The sequence below is a fragment of the Podarcis vaucheri genome (genome assembly GCF_965113315.1).
Source record: "Podarcis vaucheri genome assembly, chromosome: 17".
Lineage (NCBI taxonomy): Eukaryota > Metazoa > Chordata > Lepidosauria > Squamata > Lacertidae > Podarcis > Podarcis vaucheri.
This window is the reverse complement of record NC_138755.1, coordinates 39,199,119-39,213,439: the sequence shown is the minus strand read 5'-3', so window position 1 is coordinate 39,213,439 and position 14,321 is coordinate 39,199,119. Positions and strand designations below refer to the sequence as shown.

The window sequence follows — 14,321 nt, the reverse complement described above, 5'->3', positions numbered from 1 at the left end:
GTCCGTATTTTATAAAATAAAAAAATTCCTTCCAGTAGCACCTTAAAGACCAACTCAGTTAGTTCTTGGTATGAGCTTTCGTGTGCATGCACACTTCTTCAGATACACTCTTCTGCATGCACACGAAAGCTCATACCAAGAACTAACTTAGTTGGTCTTTAAGGTGCTACTGGAAGGAATTTTTTTATTTTGACTATGGCAGACCAACACGGCTACCTATCTGTATCCGTATTTTATGTCAGCTATACAAGTGGACATTTCATGTTCCCGTTGTACTTCGGGTGGACTGTATATTCCTTACAGTCAGAGGAAAGGTATTTGGGTACCAGGAAAACAAATTAAGGCATGGATGCACAATCCTCTGGTTAGGTCGCACCTTTCCTGATGGTAACAGCCTTCTCTCTCCCCTCTACCCCCTGGCTTTCTGTAGCTGGGACAGGAACCAGAAGCGACGTCACCACTCCAGCCAGCAAAGCGGACTGCAGCAGGAGGGTAGCCATCAGCCCTTAACGGACCTATCTCCCTCTGCGGTCAGCATCCTGGGGCCCTTTAGCGACTCGCCGGCCCCTACACCAGACATGATGGAAACTGGACAGGTTCTGGAAGGCATGGAGAAGCTAGAGGGACTAGGGAAGACCAGTGCCTTCCAGCTCAACAGGTAACTCACGCAAATTGCAAGTATCAATCAATCGATTTATTGTAGATAGCCAAAGGCCTTCGCTATGAACAGCAAAGAGCAAAAGCAAGGCAATACTCTGGAAAGCAAGAAACAACTCCCAGCAGTGCTTGATTTATAGCATGGAACACAACTACTTTATAATATGATCCTGGGACATCCAGGAAGTATTAAAAAATGCAGCTACATAAGAACATGAATCATTCTCAAAATATAATTATAAACAAGTTTCCTCCAGCACTCTGTCAGAACAGCGATGGTGGATCACAATTGGGATAGTCCTCAGTATCACTCAATGCTCTTGCTCTCATTTTGAAAAGTTATCTATGAGTACTCTGCAAATTTAAAAAAGCATTTTGATAAGTTACGATGATACTATACTATACTTTACAGCGGTACCTCTGGTTGCGAATGGGATCCGTTCGCAACCTGAAAGGAACGCAACCTGCGTCTGCGCATGCGCGGGTCGCGATTCGCCACTTCTGTGCATGTGTGTGATGTCATTTTGCGTGTCTGCGCATGCGCAAGCGGCGAAACCCGGAAGTAACCCTTTCCGGTACTTCAGGGTTGCCGCAGGACATAACCTGAAAAAACATAAGCTGAAGCAAACGTAACAAGAGGTATGACTGTACTGTACTGAAATGTTTAAATCTTTCTTTGTCCTTGAATCTTCCTGTCACATTTGCCACGCTCCCCTGCTACCTCCTTTGAGATCCACTGCACTACAGGGTCATAATAGCCTGACCTAAGGGGAGGGGCATGTCACAAAAGCAATACAGTGACCACCATTCCGGCAGATCGCATACAAGCTTTAAGAAGTGGGTCCCCATATGCATGCTTGGTTTGAAGGTGGGTCCTGGATCTGAGAAGATAGGACAGTAGTGATGCAGTGCAAGTATAATGCTGGGAAAGCAGATCTGCTTTCAGCTGAAGCACATGTTCTGAAGATGACTCACTCTCAGCTGTACGTACCCAGTGTGCAACAGCTGCTGCACAAAAAGTGCAGAGCTGTAAGCATTGGCCTGTTTTAATCAATGGATTTATCAACCAGATCTGCAATTCTGCGTGCAGTTGGCTTCAGTGAGATTGTAGCAGCCTAACTGTTCGCAGGGATGCAACCCAAAGCTGTGGTTGATTAATAAGATTGATCAAATTTCAGTTGCTGGGACCATGAGCTACGCATTTCTTATAGTAGGTATGTTGCATCTGGTATGCTGCTCTAAAGAAAAACAAAAAACTACAGTGGTGCCTCGGGTTACATACGCTTCAGGTTACAGACTCTGCTAACCCAGAAATAGTGCTTCAGGTTAAGAACTTTGCTTCAGGATAAGAACAGAAATCGTGCTCTGGCTGTTAAGTTGTGGGTGAACATATCAGACGACACAGCGATTCTTCAAACAGCTCTTGTTTATTCACAGGCCAGGACAGAACTCAACTGAAGGGTTCAGTCAGCCTGCTTATATAGAGCTCCAGTACAATGTAACTGTAACAATTTTCTAAAACTATCCAATCACTGAACGTCACTTTCGATCCCTTATTTGCATAACTATCTACAGTATCCCCCTGCTGGCCCAGGGTGAGAACTTCAGTACATAACACTGGCGGCGCGGCGGCAGCAGGTGGCCCCATTAGCTAAAGTGGTGCTTCAGGTTAAGAACAGTTTCAGGTTAAGAACGAATTAAGTTCTTAACCCGAGGTACCACTGTATTTAATTGGACTTGTCTTCTGACAACAAACCACCGAGTTTATTTCATTTTAAGTGCTGACACTGGTATCTCAAAAAGGCATCTCTTTTTGCCCTGTTTGGGTTTGCCCTGTTTACCCCACATTTAATGTAATCCCATGGCAAGGAAGAGGGGAGGTAGTGGCAAGGCCCCCACTGACCTGTGGAAAGGGGAAACAATTGTAGCACAGATCTATCTCTTTATGCATGAACTCTTCCTCCATAATAGTTCCACATCATGGCCAGAGCCTAGGTCTGGTAGAGAGGATTTCCCCTGCAACCTATTGTGCAAGGGTGAGGTCAGCTGCTATGGTCCCATTCACCCAATCTGCATTAGTGCAAGCACAGGTTTTTTTTTGGGGGGGTGATGGTGGTGGAGGAGAGGATGCCCAAATAGGGGCTACTGAAGTTTTTTTTATGATGTTCAAATCTATTCATATCTAATCAGTTAAATGGTGGAACCTTAATGAACTACAGCCACAAGTTCTCCTAAAATTACCTTGATATGGTGAAGAGATCAGGAGCTACTCTCTACGACAGGGATTCCAAAGGGTGTGGGCTGGAGAGGATGGCAAGTGTGGTGGGATGGTTCAAAGACAATCAAAGAAACATTTAAACATTTCAGTGTAGTATAGTATCAAAGTATTTTCATAAACGAGATTACCCGGCAACTGCAAGCTCATACCTCTCATCGAGTTTGTAGGCATACTTAAGGTAAATATGCATGAAGCTTGTTCATATTTTGGGAATGATTTGTGTTCTTATGTAGCTGCATTGCTTTATATTTTCCGGATGCCCCATGATGTCAGGCTTTAGGGAATCAGATCCCGCCCCACCAGGAGCAGTAATTAAGAAGATCAAACGAAAGGCGCGTTCTTACCAGATAAGTTATTTAATAATCACAGCGAGAGACAAAAGGAATGAATATCTCTCTAAAAATGCCATTGCTCCCAGTTAAGGTTTACCCCCTCCGTCCCCATTAATCTACGTCACTCCTACGTCGGGTAATCTGATCTTGTTTCCCTGCGCTTTCTGTTCTATCACCCTAAGTGCCCGTCTAGTCCTAGGCAAAGGGGGGTGGTCAGGAATGCTGCCCAAGGACACTGAATCTGCCAGCTGTCTCTCCTTGTGTTTGCTCTTCTAGCTGTTCCTCACCCAGTATTTCCCAGCTTTTCCCCTCTGGACTATGCCCCTCTGCAAACCGCTGTTCTAAATCAATACTATCCTCCTGCCTTTGGGAAGGCTCAGGAAATGGGGGGCGTGTGACTCCCACCATTCCTCCTCAGTCCTGACGCATGATCATATTATAAAGTAGTTGTGCTCTGTTACAAAGAAAGCACTGCTACGAGTCGTTTCTTTTTGTTCTCCCATGTAAAAAAATTCAGTGTGGCGCCAGCAAATTTTTATTCTCAAAGTGTGGCCCAGGAAAAGAAGTTTGAGAACCTCTGCTGTAGTACAAAGGGTGTGGGGAGACTTAGAAGTGCACCCTATGACAAAAGAACAAGAGACCAGATGAAACAGCTTACCTCTGAACACAGGGAGCATTGTTCATCACTCTTACTCTTTCCCTCTCTTTCTCTTCCCCTTTCTCTCTCCTTCCGCCCTTGTTTCCTGCTCAGGATCCCCCTGGTGAACCTGTGATTGCCCTGGAAGCAGCAGGCCCGGCTCCTTCGTTGCGAGACACTGAGTTTGCCAGAGAGTCCCATAGAACTGGCAGCCCTCCCTTTTAGTTCCATCCGCCTGCGACTATGGTACTGCTACTCCTCACGCAGCAGCAGAAGTATTGTAGATCCCTTTGTGCCCTGGCATTCCGTCATCATTGCAGACCCAGCCCAAACCAAGGTTTTCGCTCAGGAGGAGCTGGGCTCCGTGGTGGGTCCTCATGGCAGAGATGATGACTGGGGTGGTCTGATGTGAGCAGAGGGGTGAGGTGGAAGGCCTAGAAGGCAAGAGCTATTAGCACCTTCATGGTAACGTTTCAAAGATATCCCTTGTACCTCCGGCATAAACATTCATACACAAACATGTATTTATTTATGTTTAAGTAAGCATGCTTGATAATGGGATGCAGAAGTAGGATCTCCTATTCGGTGTCTCCCCATCTTTCCTCCCTTTCCTCATCACGCAGTTTTGAAGCATCTTCCAAAGAGCCAAAGCTCACATCACATACACCTGGGCAATGAATACCTTTCTGTATTGTGGGGATGGGCATATATGGAGGGGAAATGGGGTGCAGGGAAATAAGACACTCAGCATTGGTATCAAATGGACACGATTCCCTCATCTGTCATCTAATCTTCTTCGGCTGCTTTCTCACCCACCCTCTTCTGTGGAATTGCCATCCTTTGCTTACTCACTTTTTATGGTGCAAAGTCACTGTCATCCTATTGCATTCCAGTTTTTTCGGTGTTGGCTTCTCATTCTTTTTTCCAGACCTGATTTGTTGCAGTTGTGGAAGAGGAGTAGCAATAAAGATTGCAACATGCGCCTGTCTACTAGGGAGGGACACACAAAGCACGATTGGAGCTTTTTGCAGGCTCCTGTGCCTTTAATTAAACGCTTCCTGGCTTGCAGTTGCAGTCCATTTTATTGCTTTCTGATTATCATGGTACAGGATAATCATGAAAAAATTGTCTATTGCCTTTCAACCTCATAATTGCCCTCATGTCAACTTCTGTTCCACTTGGGGAGGGGGAGAGGTTTAAATTACTTTCCCCCCTTTCTTATTTAAAAGCAAACCAGCATTATTTTGCTGTAAAGGTGCCAAAATGAGAGGAAATAAGTAGTTATAGCCTCCATCCTCCCACAGGAGCAGAATATTACAGTTGGAACATGCAGTTAAGAGGGGCTGCTGAAAGGACAGTTATTAAGCTATTCACTGTAATCCCTTTCCATTCCTCACTAAAAAACAATAAATGGGAAGAATCTTCAAGAAGGAATATTTTAATTAACATTGCTGAAAGCCTTTATAGAACTAGATTTGCCAGTTCATAATCATTATGAGATTCTTGGTCATGGGGGAAGGCATTGCTGGATAGCATAGTGCTATTATCATGTGCAAGGATGGAACTTCTGTTTTAGTTCCAGTTCCAGCTAATTGCAGAAGAGGAATGCCTCAGGCATACTGGTGGACTGCAGTGTCGAAGCAACACATTCTGTATTTTTGTCTCACTCCCTGCATCTCCAGATACTCCAGATACTCCCTCACTCCAGCGACTGTGACAGCGTTGCAACTCTCCCTCTTTTTCAGACTCCATTCTCTTCCCCTGTCTTCCATAGCATATTTTTTGGCCCTGTTCCATGAATTGCTTCCTGTCCAAGTTATTTTTTGCTAAGCCTGGTTCAGTCTCAGTTCAAATGTGTGTGTGTTCCCCCCCCCCATAAAAGTAATTCACTAAGTTTTTTATTTTTAAATTAAAAGTATGCATATAAGTTAATGGCTGGCAGATGGCTTTTTGCTCAGCTAAGGAATAGTAGACCCTGGAGTTTATATAAGAAGTAGTGCTAGGTGCTCAGCTCCTCCTGATAGCTAACTGGAGGGCACTGCCTAGTAGAACAGCTGCAGTCCTCATGCTTTGAGCAGATGTCCTCGTAGCACAGTGAATAAAGATTTAATACCTATCTAACAAGGTTCATTGGCAAAGCCCCATATTGGCCAGGGATGCCAACTAATCAGGTTTTGTGGTGGGGAACCGTACTCTGCCCTTATACCTTTATTAACAATTGCTTCTGCAGAAATCAGCAGAGTAAGCTTTCTGTAGCATGGAGATAAACATCGCCTGCTATTTCCATCAAGATGCTGTTTTTAAGTTGGCAGGCTGCATAGCACCTAATAATTGCACTGAAGTTAAAGGGGACTACTGTAAATCATTTAAATTTGGGTCATGCCCCGGCTTGAGGAGACCATTCTCGCGCAGCAGAAATAGCAGCGTAAGGTGCAGCCCAATGCATTCTAGTGTCTGAACTGTGCAAAGTCAAATGTAGCCCCTCCTTAACATATTCAAGTTACAAGAAAGAAGATTCCAACTAAACACCAGGAAGAACTTTATGACAGTAAGATCTGCTCAGCAGTGGAGCAGACTCCCACAGGAGGTGGTCGACTCTTCTTCCTTGGAGGATTTTAAGCAGAGATTGTATGGCCATCTGTCATGTATGATCGAGTTAAGATCCCTGCACTGCAGAAAGGGTTGGGCTAGATGACCCACGAGGTCCCTTCCAGCTCTACAGTTCTGTAGTTCCATAGCTTCTCTCCTACAAGAAGCATATTTCAAAATAATGGAGTCTGTGCAACAACACAGCCATACTCATATTAGGTCATCCACCTGCGTGACCATGTGAAAGCTCTGGCTTTCTTCGCATTTATATCATCTGCACTTAACAGACCCATTTAGACACAATCATTTCTAGGGGAGATTAAATTGATGTGGCCCTTACTGCCCATGGTCCAGTTCATTTCCTCCAACCCACCAGTGTCTTTGGTCCAGCTGCTTTTGCAGTGCAAGAAAGAGCCTGCAAAACCTAAGCACAGAAATCAGCGTAAGCTCCAGATTTGGAAGGAGCCTTTGCCAGGGAGATCCCTCCCTGAAAAGCCCCAGCTCCTTTTCATTGCTGTTGCTGCACATTCGCTTGCCGTGTTCCTCCCGGCTCAATGTGCCCCGTGGCTCACAGAGAAAGGGCAAGGTCAGCAGAAGCAGCTTCTCCTTCTCCTTCTCCTTCTCCTTCTCCTTCTCCTTCTCCTTCTCCTTCTCCTTCTCCTTCTCCTTCTCCTTGCCCTTGCCCTTGCCCCTGCTCAGTCACTCAGAGAACGCAGGTGAACAGGCAATGAAAGCCAGTTGAGATGCCCAATGATGCCAACCCTTGACGCCAGCCCTGAGAGAGGAAAGAGTGGGACAGTTCTGCACACCATCGTCAAGGATGCCGTCAACTCTAGAAGGGAGGGAACTATCTACAGCCTCATAGAGCCCTTGGATTCTTACATGGTGATATTTTAATTTCTGTAAAGAGCCAAAGCCCTTCAACACAACCATCCTTTCAGTGACGGCGCTGCTCGCATTTAACACCCACCTTAAATAGGTGGGCAAGATGCTAAGCACATTAGAGGTTTCTGAAGGGGGTGGTTGTACGATGAATGCAGAGCCCATCCCTGCAGCGCATGGCCAAAGTTATTTGTTCTGCACTATCCCCAAGGAGCCCACATCGTGGGCAGGGGAGACGCACAATCAGCATGGGATGGATGCTTGCTGTGCAGTCTGCGTGACCTAGGGAACCTGCAGAATAAAAGCTGCTTGGCTTGATTATATTTTATTTTATTTTTCAAGGAAATGCTTCTGGGCTAAACAGGTGCAGCATGCAGGCCCCTGTAAGGCGTAGGAGAACACTCTGGATCACGGTTACTGTTTTGCCAGGGCTGCCAGCGCGGGTGCCACGATTCTATGCAAGTGTGGGAAAAGCATGGAATGTGATGCCAGGTGCAGAATTCAGCTCCCTGAGAACCCCAGAGCCTTCATTTCAAATCAGAAGCTCGCCCTCTATGACTATGCAGATATCCTTGAAAAATATGCGGGTAGTCCTGTAGGAAAAAGTTAACATTTCTGCAGTCAGGCATTCCAGTCTTTACAGCAGCCTTAGTGATAGCACAAATTGAGCAGATGTGCATAATTCTCCCGTTTTCCTTTTTACTGTTTTTACACCATTCATTCCAGTTTCGGTAGCCACGAAGATGCGGGGCGCTAGTCATATATGCAAGACACAGAAGCCCCCCCCCCAATTCCCCCAGTTCCTGGAAACATCATTCCACCACCCCTTTTTGCTTCTGAGATTTCAGCAGCTTAACTGAGAGCCAGTGTGGTGTAGTGGTTAAGGGTGGTAGACTTGTAATCTGGTGAACCAGGTTCAATTCCCCGCTCCTCCACATGCAGCTGCTGGGTGACCTTGGGCCAATCACACTTCTCTGAAGTCTTTCAGCCTCACTCACCTCACAGAGTGTTTGTTGTGGGGGAGGAAGGGAAAGGAGAATGTTAGCCGCTTTGAGACTCCTTCAGGTAGCGATACAGCGGGATATCAAATCCAAACTCTTCTTCTTCGTCGTCTTAACATATTTCAAAAACAAAAGTCGAGGTTCTCAGCAAGCTGAAGTCATACAAGGTCTCATGTGATGGTATGGCTGTATGGCCCAGGACAACGCAAGGATTTGGTGGAAGGGCATTCAGATGTTGCCTCTCCTCATCTGGGAAGCTCCCCCCGTTCTCTCCAGCTGAGTTTAAGTCCTGAAAGACCATCTCCCTTGGTGGTTTCTGGGTTGCGTCTGCCTCTCAAGTCTATCCAATATTACAGCCCAGCTTAATACCATTTCCTGCTAATGATGCTCTTTCTTTTCCCATTTTTCTTCTTCTGTGTCATTATACTTTCCCCCCTGTTTGATTGCAGACTGTCTTTTTATTTCAACACCCCCCCCCTTTTGTATACATATGGGACCCAAAGCAACGAAACCTTAAGAGTTACCCAGTCCCCCTTGAAACCAAAGGAGCAAACGAATCGCAACTAACTTAAAACCCCTTGATTTTCAGTTGTTTGTGTATGCATTTATTTGGTCAATTTACATGCCTCCCTTCAAAATAAGGGCCTCTTCAGGGGTTCTTTTCGCTGTGCATCTGTGATGATTTGTGCTCAGGATCGTATTGGGACAGTTATACACAACCCAGCCTTCAATACTGTTTATGCCTACAAAGGTTGTGGGGCAAACATACCCAACTGGCGTATGTCTCTCAACTTCCAGCTGAAATCCTGTAACTCTTTTATACCACGAATGCTTACTTTTTTTGTCCCACTGCTGTGGCACTATAGTGCAAGAGCGCCCCTCCGGACAGCAATACTGGGAATAATATTACTGGTGAAGCATCGCGGAATAACTAATAAAGTGGGATCACGTATAAACCCACCACTAACACACTGTTCTTACATCAATGACAGGTTGCAGAATCCACCTGCCGAAAAGTGGTCTGGAGGGGCCATAGGAATTTTCAAGGGGACTCTCAGCAATTAAAAAAACACACAGTAAAAATCTGTTTCATTTGGACTCAGTCACAACAACTCCTGTCCAACCCCAGTCAGAACAAAGAGTCGATTCTTTCAGCTATCGCAGCCTTAAGTGAGCCAATTACCGTATTTTTTGCTCTATAAGACGCACCAGACCACAAAACGCACCTAGTTTTTGGAGGAGGAAAACAAGAAAAAAAATATTCTGAATCTCAGAAGTCAGAACAGCAAGAGGGATCGCTGCACAGTGAAAGCGGCAATCCCTCTTGCTGTTCTGGCTTCTGAGATAGCTGCGCAGCCTGCATTCGCTCCATAAGACGCACACAGATTCCCCCTTACTTTTTAGGAGGGAAAAAGTGAGTCTTATAAAGCAAAAAATAGGGTATAGGAAAAGAAAGGTGGAGGGGTTGGGGGTGGGGAGAGAAAAGGTGCTGGAAAGAGATTTGAGATGCAGGCAAAGGCAGGGAGGGCAAGGCCAGCAGGGCGTTTGGGAGACAGCGGAGTTCCTGGCCCTTGCCTGCACTAGGTGGGTATCTCTGCTATCCCTGATTTTATTCTGCTTGGCTACCACCACCCCCTCTCAGCTTCCTCCAATCACAGCTCCCGCCCACTCTGGGCCACTTGGCTAACCCATGACAAATTCCCTGCACAAATGTCACTTCCATGTAGGAAACGGATGCTTGCTCCTGTAGTGATCGTGAGCAGTCAACTATAGAGTAGCAGCCAGAGGCAAGGGGTTCAGCAGTGGGGCTGAACGGGGCATGGAGTTTTGCCATAATAATAAGCATTAATAAATAAATAAAAATCAATGTCGCAATTTCCTCTGTAGTATGGAAATAGCACTATAACGCTGTAATATAAATAGATTATTTTTTTGAGTACAATTGTCTGTTTCTTGGCAGATTGGGTCATGGCCAAAGATGCTCTGGGGAGTCTTCTGAATAGGCTTGGTTAAAAGAGGAAGAGGAGGACCTGCAAGAGATTCTCTCCTCTCCTCTCCTCTCCTCTCCTCCCTCCCCCCAATTACACCACTGTCACATGTAACAAATGCCTGTCTGGCATGTCTACATGCCTGGGGAACCCGCCACCCACCGAGTCGACTTGTGGCCAAATAAACGCATGTGCATTTGTGAGACGTGTGACAGTGTCCCTGCAAGTTTCTCTCCTGGAAGTGCTATCTGTGCCTAGCACATCTGTCGTGTGTGAAGCAGGGTCTTTCGTGTGTCTTGCCCTTCTCCTGCCCCTTGTGCACCGTACGATATATTTTTGTAGGGTTTTCTCCTCCTCGTGGTGAAATTCTTAAATTCTTGTGGGATGTAAGTTTCAACATTTTTAAAATAAAACTTTGCAAAATACTGAAAGCTAATGGCTGGCTGCGTGCTCTTGTGGGCTGCTTGCTGCCTGACTGCTGTGAGCAAGCCGATCATTACCCATTTTTATTATATTATATATATTTTTGCCTTAAAGCGATGCCTGGGCAGAGCTTGGGATTTGAGAAAAGAATGTTAACCTTTCTTAATGGCCCAAGGCGGCCAGTAGATGTCTCTTTATGGGAGCTGGTGGCCAGAAGATGCTTTCTCACTACAGAGATCTCTCTGCAATGTTTGGAAGGGGAAATCAGATGATCAAATTTGTTCAGGGGGGTGAGGTGATAAGGGGTCAGTGGGCAGCCAGCTACTGACCCCCTGGTGTCGTTGCATTGGACCAGGCATCATGTCTGGTGTGGGGCGAGAAAGGAACAGTGGCTCCAATGAACAGTTAGGAACTTAACAGGAGCTCCTGGTGTTTCCTTTGCAAGTTGGCTTTGCTTACAGGGCTGGCTCAGCTGCCCTAGGGAGTTCCCTACCAGTGCAACCAGTGCAGATACTATTAGTGCAACCAGTGCATGGAAAGACCTGGGCTGAACAAAGACATTGGATTCTTATCTCACTATACATGACTAAACCATTTCTCACCTTCTCACCCCTTGCCTTTTCCTGTAAGACCTATTACAGTCGTTAAGAGTCGTCAACAGGCTCATCTCAGCTATCTGCCAATCTCCCATTCCCACCACCCTTCTGAGTAATACCCCTCCCCACCTTCTCACTATATAGAAGGATCTGGCAACTTCTGTTTCAGTGTATCTGAAGAAGTGTGCATGCACACGAAAGCTTATACCAAGAACTAACTTAGTTGGTCTTTAAGGTGCTACTGGAAGGAATTTTTTTTATTTTGACTATGGCAGACCAACACGGCTACCTATCTACTACCAGTGCAGATACTATTAGTATCGTTCAGCAAGCTGTACCTGCGCATGAGCATGCTTCTTCTGCAGACAGGTCGCTGGCTATTGTAGTTTGGTGGCGGTCACCAATCCCACCCTCCATAGCTAAAGGGAAAGGTCAGGTTCCTTGTGTGTGAGAGGGAACAGAACAAGATGCTGGGGTGGCTCAGTTGGTAAAGCACGAGGCTCTTAACCTCGGGGCTGTGGGTTCGAACCCCACGTTGGGCAAAAGATTCCTGTGTCGCAGGGGGTTAGACTGGATGACCCTTGGGGTCACTTCCACCTCTGTGGTTCTAAGCAGTTTAGGGAGAGTCAGAAGAATCAGCTGGAGGCCAGGAGCATTTTAGGGTGCAGCGATCTGGTGTGAGGTAGCACATTGCTTTCTCACATCAGTGGACATGCTGCTTGCCTCTAGTAATGCTACTGCTTGCATATTTAAGAACAGGAATCAGCAACCTTTTTCAGCAGGGGGCCGGTCCACTGTCCCTCAGACCTTGTGGTGGGCTGGACTATATTTTTTTTTGGGGGGGGGGGTGGAATGAACGAATGCCTATGTCCCACAAATAACCCAGAGATGCATTTTAAATAAAAGCACACATTCTACTCATGTAAAAACATGCTGAATCCCGGACCGTCCGCTGGCTGGATTGAGAAGGCAATTGGGCCGGATCCAGCCCCCGGGCCTTTGTTTGCCTACCCCTGTTTAAGAACAAAGCATTTATTTATTTTTTAACGAAAATAAACCATAAACCGCCAGTGCCCTCTGTCCTCCCTTGAAGGGAAGCTGGTAGCACAGGAATGTCTCGCTGCTAGGGAATTGGAGAGCACATAACAGTTCATTACGGGGAGAAATCTGTCTAGGGAGTTGGCTTGGGAAATGTAAGGCATTGCTTAACATGTTGATTCTGTGCAAAAGGAAGATCAACTCCATTCTGGTCGCTGGTTGCTCCTGGTCCTCGTTTCTCTCCTCCAGCCCACATGGCGGTAGTGGGGATACCCTCCTAGCAGAGACTCTTATTTCCACGGGGCTCGCTCAAGATATTTTGGTACCTGAGTGGGAAATCTAAATGCATCTCGCTTCTTGCCAGTTAACAGTGTGTGTAAGTGTAGCGGGGGAGACACAACCCACTGGGAAGTCCTCATGCTTGAGTTTCAGAGGAGAACTTTCTGGTGGGTTGCGATCTCCAAGTCGGATCTGGCTGTCTCCCACTCGTGACACCTTTAATGATAACATAACAAAACCTGACACCCGGAGGGCTGCCTCGTCCTTCTTCCACGGTTAGGTCTGCCTCAGAATTCCCATGCTCAGTTCTGTAATTGCTGCTTTTGCTCGCAACATACAATTTCCCATCTCGAAATCTTGGATTTTTGTAACATTTTAATTTCAGGCTGCAGAAGGGAGGGAGGAGGGAGGACAGAAATAACTGGAAGTAAAGGAAAAGCAAGGCAGGGAGCGAAACGCTTGCTCTCTCGCTCGCTCCACTCCCCATGGCTGCCTCCACGCTTTCTATTTAAGGCTCTTCTCCAGCCTTCTCTTCTGTCTAGGCTGCTGCCAACGTCCCAGGTTTCCAGGGTTGTTCTTCAGCCTGTCCCTCCGCCCATCATCTGCTTAAAATCCCGGCCCCCCCCCCGCCCCCGCACTTCATCAGCCCTGGCAATCAATGATGGAGAAAGGATTTTGGCACCAGAGCAAAGCATTTCAGTGCCACACTTTAGCCCTTGGCTCTCCAGAGGATTAGACCGAGAGGGTGGGAGTTGGATTAATAAACCCATGTTGGCTGAGATGAAGACCTCTGTCTAAATAGGTGTGCAGGGAACTTCAGAGTCCTCCAGGGGTTTCAGAATTGAGGCTACCCCAGCTCTGGACACAGAGGATGGCCCTACATTTAAAAGTTATTTTCAGACATAGGCAGAACACCACACTCGGGGGAATCTGACTGAACTTGTGTCGTTGTTCCCACAATAAATATGGGACTGCTGTGTGGCAGCTGGGAGTGGGTGGCTAGGTGTCATAATAACGCCTCCCCCCCCCTCCATGTTTCTTTCTTAAGAACTCGATCATAGAGCGAAAAGGTACTCACTGAATTTGCAGCTATTACCACAACTCAGCCCGGGCCAATTGTGAGTGAGGGTGCTGATGTCTAAAAAACCCACCTTCGCCTTAGGAGTGTTGAGAAATATGTATAGATGTACTTGAAAATAGTTGTGGGGGTGGCTTTTTCTGCTTCAGAGTGAGCTCTGCTTCCCCTCAGTTTTTCTGGACAGAATCCCAGTTGCTTCTTCCTATTTGCAAACACACACACACACACACACACACACACACACAGAGTCCACTTTGGTTTTTTCCAAGCACCTCACATGTTTGCCTGCTCAGCACTATTTTAAAATAAGTTTTTAACACTTCGTCATCCTCCACCTTTTAAAACGCATTTAAGAAGGCGAGGTGGCTAATTATATCTATGAAGTCTTTTGCTTAGCCTCCTTCTCCTCACCTCAGGGTGGGTTCCTGAAACTCAACACTAACCTGTTTTCTAACCTTGGTGCAAAACCTTAACATGGTGTTCTGGCCTAAAATGCTCCCTCATATACTTGCTGCCGTTCCTTCCCTTTGGCAATGCTCTGTC

The 14,321-nt window shown here is 46.4% G+C and overlaps 1 protein-coding gene and 1 long non-coding RNA gene across 4 annotated transcripts in view; both read left to right on the top strand.

Annotated features, from left to right (window-relative positions):
* The window catches only part of LOC309522709, a 289,900-nt gene extending 279,105 nt beyond the window's left edge, over positions 1-10,795 (top strand). Inside the window, exon 2 of the long non-coding RNA XR_014215159.1 lies at positions 10,646-10,795. This is a non-coding gene — a long non-coding RNA (uncharacterized lncRNA). The remainder of the gene's footprint in view (positions 1-10,645) is intronic.
* The window catches only part of PIANP (PILR alpha associated neural protein), a 37,668-nt gene extending 26,873 nt beyond the window's left edge, over positions 1-10,795 (top strand). For 2 of the 3 annotated variants that reach the window (XM_082206139.1, XM_082206140.1), the window contains exons 5-6: positions 431-658; positions 10,337-10,795. In XM_082206139.1, coding sequence (XP_082062265.1) covers positions 431-658; positions 10,337-10,379 — 271 coding nt within the window. In that variant the 3' untranslated portion in view covers positions 10,380-10,795. Of the gene's footprint in view, positions 1-430; positions 659-4,018; positions 8,162-10,336 lie in introns of those variants that run through there. The other variant, XM_082206141.1, reaches the window with a different exon arrangement.
* Positions 10,796-14,321: the final 3,526 nt, after the last annotated feature.